This window comes from Alligator sinensis, unplaced genomic scaffold (assembly GCF_000455745.1).
Source record: "Alligator sinensis unplaced genomic scaffold, ASM45574v1 scaffold103_2, whole genome shotgun sequence".
NCBI lineage: Eukaryota > Metazoa > Chordata > Crocodylia > Alligatoridae > Alligator > Alligator sinensis.
The window spans coordinates 971,983-979,252 of record NW_005842166.1 but is presented as its reverse complement, the minus strand read 5'-3'; the positions used below and the strand labels follow the sequence as shown (position 1 = coordinate 979,252).

At 49.2% G+C, this 7,270-nt stretch overlaps 1 protein-coding gene across 2 annotated transcripts in view; it reads right to left on the bottom strand.

Moving 5' to 3' along the window:
• The window catches only part of LOC102380745, a 26,149-nt gene extending 19,148 nt beyond the window's left edge, over positions 1-7,001 (bottom strand). For both annotated transcript variants that reach the window (XM_025206614.1, XM_025206615.1), the window contains exons 1-2: positions 5,237-7,001; positions 1,135-1,365 (exon numbers count right to left, since the gene is read on the bottom strand). In XM_025206614.1, the coding sequence (XP_025062399.1) occupies positions 5,377-6,327 (951 nt within the window). In that variant the 5' untranslated portion in view covers positions 6,328-7,001 and the 3' untranslated portion in view covers positions 1,135-1,365; positions 5,237-5,376. The remainder of the gene's footprint in view (positions 1-1,134; positions 1,366-5,236) is intronic.
• Between the last annotated feature and the right edge of the window lie 269 nt (positions 7,002-7,270).

Below are 7,270 nucleotides of genomic sequence, written 5' to 3'. Positions count from 1 at the left end.
GGGAAGGGGATCCCTTCCGTAAGTGGCTGCAACAATCACAGCAATCAGCTGGCGCTTGCAGGGGGGGCACTGGTGCTCCTGCCTACCGCCGCCCCGCCCATCGCCTAAGCAGCAAGCACAGCTGGTCAAGGAGTGCATGCACCCCCGTGCACCCACTATGTGTTCCCACTGGGCACTTTAACTCAGGGGTTGCCAACCACTTGGCCGTGGAACCAATGCTGGGCCATGAAGGCTTGGCTGCCAGTCTGCAGGACAGCTGGCTGCCAGACCGAAAGTGACTGTGGACCAGCAAACTGGAGACTGGAAGTGACTGGCATACTGCAGACTGGCAGCCAACCGTTTTTTATATTGAATATAAAAAAGGGCTGGCTACCTGCCTGCAGGTCACTTCCGGTCCGCAGTTCGCCAGTCCTCAGCATAAAAATGTTGGGAACTCCTGCTTTAACGAAAGTTCATTGAATGAGCTTTCGTTAAAGCGCCCCGACCACCCTTTTTAAACACAGTGTCCTGAATGCATGAGGTGAGGCAGATGTTTTAATTAAACCAGCTCCTGAGAGCCGCTCTAATTAAAATGCCACCCCTCTCACCTGTGCCCAAACCCTAGTGCATGTGTATAGGCGACCCCAGAGTCTGCTTACTTGGTGCTAAAATCCTACCCTTTAAAACAATGGCCTGTTTCCCATACAAGTTGTGGGAGAGATCTTCATTTACAGAGATGAAGCTGACCTCCCATTTAAGTTTCAGTTTTATCATTCAGTTTAAGTTCATTAAAGTTGCTAGCCTGGACCTGGAAGACTCTGGCTCAATTTCCAGTCCTGCCACTGACATCCTGGATGACCTCAAGCAAGTCACTGAGTCTCCCCCTGTAGGATCTATGGGGAGAGCACTCGAGAGCTTTATTAAATGTCATGTCTTTGATTAGTATAAGGCTCCATTTAAAGAGTCTCCTCTCCTGGCCAGTACCTAACTATATAAACTCTATCCTCAGTCTTAACTGGCTTCCATGAAACTCCTGACCGAATGGGCTGACAGCCATTTCTTATTTATGCTTCTTTTATATGAACAGGGAACAGCATGAAGATGGCACACCAGCTCAAACCTCTTCTGTAAAGCAGCGAGCAGCATTGGTTTTACCTCTGTGCTCCCAGCGCTTTGATCACTGTTGAAAGCAGTCGCCCATCTTTTGCGGTCACTTGGGTAATGTACTGGGGTCGCCCAATGTCGGACTCTTCAACGGACTTGGACAAAGTGGCACTTCCCGGACAGTCACACAATGAGCCAGGAAGGTGGCAGCAGTCGCCTGTCGTCATGGCAACAAAGAGCACCCAACTCCTTCAGAGACTGAACCTCACAGTCATGATAGGCCTGGAATAAAACAAGACAAGAGTAATAAATAGAGGTTCCTGAGCCATGTTACTGCTCCTGCCAGCTCCAGCTAGCACTGCTTGTAGCCAGCTTCTCCCCTTCCTCTGGCTGCAAACAGTGCACGCGCGTTGTCAGACTCTCTCCATCTCTCAAGGCACCGTTCCTGATGCTGCTCTACAGTCTCATCACACAGACTTGGTTATCTGCAGTCAGTGTGCAAGCGGGGATGGGGGTGGGGAAGCCTGACACCAAATCATTTCTATTTCCTGCTCTAGCCCCAGTATCACTAATTGTGTTATGGATCCCTTATCATCATCACCAATGTGGGATCCTAAACAAAGCCTTGCAAACTTGCCGTTTCTGGACAACACACAAATATAAAGCAGATAATATTTGCACCTTAGAGACTGACCGAAGTAGATACAGACAGACAGACAGCTCGAGCTTTGTGGGCTGAAGCTCGCAATGAACAAAATCACCTGACCCTAGAATAGAAAGAAAAGCAGTCCTTGATATCCTACAGCCTGCCTGCACCTGTGAGAAGCAAAATTTTGTGGGGCTGCCTTAACATAAAATTAAGGTTCCTGGTGCAGTGTCCCTTTTATCCAACTGATGGACAAAACCGTGCATTTTGCCCTCCCGCGTAAAGTCCATAGTTAAAAAAGTCCTCTTAGCTCTGCAATGGGGACAATCAGGGACCCCACAGGGCAGTTTGGTTTGTCTATCCTCAACAAGGCACACGAAAAAGATGTTAACATGCGCTAGTTAGCCCATCTTTTACATCCTGGACTAGAAGAGGCTTTTAATGAGTCACTTTTCAGAACAGAACTAACGCAGCTGATGTTTCTACACTGCTCGTTTCCTTCCACTGACCTCTGCAGAGAGTCACATGATTTTTGGTTCAAAGAGCTCCCATACTTCTGCCCATTTCCAACATGCATTGTTTCAAAGATCCTCATTTCTAACCATTATATATAGATAAAAGCCTTAATCTGTCTGTCTGTCCATAACGCTTTATTTGCGCTCTTCTGAAACAACCAATCAGGATGCTGCAAGGGCATTTGGGACCAGAGGCGGTGGCCAGAGCACCGCCATGATGATGGGGATGGAGCAGACCGAGCGGTGGGGGGCAGCAGCGGTGACCTCGCCCCCCCAGCTCCTTGGAGGCAGCAGCAGCAGCGGGTGGACTGGGCCCAGACCCCAAATGGCAGGGAGGGGGAAGGGGAGGGGGGGACCAACCCCGGGTCCATGGGAAGAGAGGGTCCTGGCAATGGGGCTCCTCCCCCCCTCGTCATTCTTGACAGGCAATTTGCTAGTTTTCTAATAACAGAGCTTAGGCCATTTTTTTCCAGACTTTGAAAAACCAGAGGGGCATAATCCTTTACCCAGAGGTTTCCTCTTCAATCTCTCTACTTTAACAATTTCACAAAGACTGAGAGTGAACAAGTTGACCCAGCAGGGCTGGGTTTTATTTCTTTGTGTTTACCCGCTTCTATATAATTGCTCCATGTGACCTGCCTTGACAGAACCTAGCGTTGTCTTCAAATGCCGTTGTAAATACACCTTCCGCTTTGCAGGCAGTTGAGAATGTGCCCGGCCCACAGAAATTTCCCTGAAAAGTTTGGCAGTTGAAGTTACTGTAATTATTGGAAGCCCTTTTAATCACGACCCCGTATCTAAGTATCCTGCTCTCACCACACCTGCTGGACTGTGCAAGAGCCTTCAGCAAACACGGCTCCTTTCCTCATCTCTTCCACACAGCAGCTCAGGAAAATAGCTTGCATCAAAGAGCTCCCTCTTTGGCTCTGCTAGAGGCTGACTGCAGCACCTCCAGCTGCTCAGTGTGACACCCCCAGAGAGCATGTTTGATCAGGAGTCAGCAGCATATAACCGTATCCTTTTCCCCCATTTACATGTTCACACATCTGGTCTACTAATTTTCGCTTGACTTACAGTGAAACCTGTTTAAGACAGAACCTGTAAAAATGGGAAACCTGCTCAAGGCAGAAAATTTCTACAGCCCAACTTGCCTGATTGTCCCCAAGCCTCTTTCTGTTCCTCCCCTTGCACTCTGTAGTCCTTTCCCCATATATACTCCCAAGTTTCTTTTACAACAGCCAAATTTTGTTTTGCTTCATATGAGACAATATATTCAGTTTTAATGAGCTAATACATATTTTCAAATAAACTGACTATAGCCAAAAGGTTTTGATAAACCTCCCATTTATCAAGCATGGCAGGAATAGGATATGGAGCATGAAACAGGTACTCAAAAACTGGTACGTGCTGAAGCAAGACACTGTATGCAGCAGAGTGGGGACTTGGAGCCATGAGAGCCTCTGAAGCAGCTAATTCTTCTGTGGGGAAATGCATTGTTTTAAAATTTCTGAATTAAGGAAGGACTCCTTAGGGTAATCTCTTTTATCAGACCAACTATGTAGTAAGAGTTAGACAAGCTTTTGAATGCAAGGCGTTCTTCATCAGGTTACCTGACAAAGAGCATCTTCACTTGGAAGCTTGCCTAACTCTACTACATAGTTGGTCCAATAAAAGCTATCACCCTAAGAAATCCTTACCTCTTGCATAATTTCTGGACCATTACGGTGACAACATTATCCTTACATTACCACACTAAATTCAGGAAGTCAGCCACAGCGATGATCCAGTACAGTTTTGTCAATCAGAGCATGGCCTAAGTCAGACTAAAAACTGAAGAAAACATAGGGCTGTTCCCTGGGTGCAGGCTGGCCAGACACACGGAGAGGAGACAAGAGCTGATTGTTGAGACTCAAAGAAGGCTGGCTTGGACAAAACACTTTCCCTTTCCAAAATCTACAAGGCTCTCAGTGAAAATCTTCACTTTCCAGAACAACTCGATTTGCTTTGAATAGGCAGTCGAGTCACAGTATCCATATACAAGATGACACCACGACAGCCCTCTCCCTGTTGTCCCCATGGCTGTTCCTGGGGGCCCGGGGCCCAGAACACTGGCTCTTACTGGTGTTCTAGCCACAGGCTGGCTGCCAGCGTGCAGACAAGAACACATGCTCTCATAGCCCAAGCAATATTAAAATGGCCCTGCCCATGACCAGAACACCAGGCGGGGGGCATTGGCACAGCCAGCAGAGCTGGATCACTGTTGGCTGTGGCACCCAGACAAGAACAGCCCCCCCTCCCCACCAGTCCCCTTGATCAATGGTACTGGGCATGGGGCAGCACTCCCTGACAGCTCACTGCTGGGCAGACTATCAGGGAGCCACAGGGAGCATGTGCCTCTGTGCCCTCTAAAAGATGGAAACCTGTCCAAGCCAAAATGTTCTCCTGGTCTGCTGTGATACCATCTCAGGCAGGTCTCACTGTACTTCATTTGTGCCTCTGCTGCAGTAAGTTGACTTTAAGAGACCTTTAGAGGAATTCATTAATACTCTTCTTAAGGTTTCCCATTCAGATTGTTTTGCAAAACTATATTTGACAGCTATCTTGAGACATTTCCTCCACATCCTCACAGGAACTGGCCTGCCCAGAGGCCCAAACCAACACCCAGAAACTGTCCACTGACTTTAGCATAAACTTGAGTGATCCCCATTTGGCACCACTCCATCTCCGCAGATTTTGCAGATGCCTAAAAACACTTTTCAGAACTTTTTTTAAAAGAAAGACACGAGAGAACCTTTCAGTGGATGAGAAGGATCTAAGATCTTATTGGAAATGTCATTTAAAATTAGTACGTCAAAACATCTATTTGAAAAAAAAGAGGAATACGATCTGATAATCATAATATTACATTTCCAATCTTAATGAAATTTATGCTGGACAGAACCTCTTCCCCACTGGCCCCATCCATGCTGTAAGGAAAATGCCATCACTGTACCAGTAAGGCAGAGGAGAGTGGTGGTGGTTGGTGACTCCCTTGACCAGGGGACAGAATCATCAATTTGTTGTCCAGGGATCTGGGAGAAGTCCTATTTGCCTGGAGCCTATATTCAGGGTATCACAGAAAGTTGTCAGTGCTCATACATCCCTCAAACCCCCTTCTCTGCTTGTTCGTGTAGGCCAGGGGTAGGCAAAATACAGCCCACAGGCAGAATGCGGCCCACCAAATGGTTTTACTGGGCCCCTGGCTGCTCTTCTGAAAGAGAGCTGTATCTGGCCTGCAGCTCCCGTCTCTTGGCGCCGCTTGCCCTGCTCCCTTCCCCATGCCAGCCAGCTGCGGCAGCAGCCACCCTGTCCTGCCCGCCAGCCCCATGTGTAAGCTACAAGGCAAGCGGGGCGCTGAGCTCCTGACCAGGCTTCTGCCTGGTGGGGCTGTCTGCATACCGCTGTGTGCCCGGTGAGTCGAAACTCAGGTAACGATCTCCCTGTTGGCGGGGGAGCAGGTGCAGGGGAAGAGGGCCAAGAGCTGCAGGTTATCCAGTCTCTGCCGGGCTGGTGCCTGGTAGGGGGCCAGGCACCGGTGCCATACTGTGTTCCCACACACTGCTTCGGGCTGTGCCATGTGGGAGCAGCTGGAGCAGCTCCTGCCCAACCCTGAGTCCCTGGCACACAGCCCAGCCAGGTTAGGCTGGAGCCGCAAAAGCTGCACTGACACGGTCCAAAGCAGCATGTGGGAACACAGCATGGCACTGACCTAGCTGAGCCCAGATGACTCACAGGTCCCGGCCTGCTTCCCTCACCACAAATCCTAAGCACATGGTCAGGTTGGGCAGGAACCATGCCAGCTGCACTCATATGCCCCAAAATGGCGCGTAGGAACATGGCCCGGCACTGGCCAGGCTGTGTGCTGGGGGAGGGAGTACAGGGAAAGGGGGTGAAACACAGCACGACACTGGCTTGGCTGGGTCCCCACCCCTCTTCTTCCTGCACTCCCTCCCCCACCCCGAGTCCCTGGCATGCGGTCAGGTCAGGCAGGAGCCATGCCAGCTCCACCCAAGCAGTCTGAGCTGGCACGTAGGTATATAGCATGCCACCAGCCCAGCCACGTGTTGCGGACTTAGGGCAGGGGTGCAGGGAGAAAGGAGGAACACAGGGTAGGTTCGCCTAACCTTTGTTCTCTCTGCCCAGAGGTGGGCAATTATTTGGACTGGAGGGCCACTTCAGGAGTTTTGGTGAGCTGTTGTGGCCGGGGCAGGAATGGAGGTGTTGATCCAGGCCGCAACAGCTCATGTAAACTCATTAAGTGGCCCTCCAGCACAAATAATTGCCCACCACCGATGTAGGAACTAACAATACTGCCAGGAATGACTCAGAGAAGATCAGAGGAGACTACAAGGTTCTCACAGCAGGAGGAGTAAGACATTTGGAGCATAAGTGGTGTTCTCATCAATCCTTCTGGTGGAAGGTAAGGGCCAAGACAGGAACCATCATATCACAGAAGTAAGGTGGTATCAAGATAAAGGCTCTGGATTCTTTAACAATGGGCAGATACCCTGGACAGGAGGAGTGCTATCAAGAGATTCGATCCATCTGACCAAAACTAGGAAGAGCATCTTTGGGCGTAATTCTGGCCAACCTAGGAACTCCTTAAACTAGGCTTCAACTAGCTTCTATAGGGGATGGTGAACAAAACCTTCCAGGAACAAAGCAAAAAACCCAGAGGGGAGAGGATTGGAAGAAGAGGCTCAACTCGGTGAAAGATCCAAAGAGCCACAGAACAGCAGCAAGTGATACAAACGGGATATGAATAGGAGAAAAGTAAAATATAGCTGACATATGTACACAAATGCGAGAAGTATGGGGAACAAATAAGAGAAGCTGTAAGTCACAGCTAGTGAAAATAACTATGATCTGATTGGTATCGCAGAGACTTACTGGGACAATACTTACAAATAAACCATGAACACTTGAGGGGTACACTTTGTTTCAGAAGGACAGGATTGGGAGAAAAGATGATGGTGTTGCCTTATGT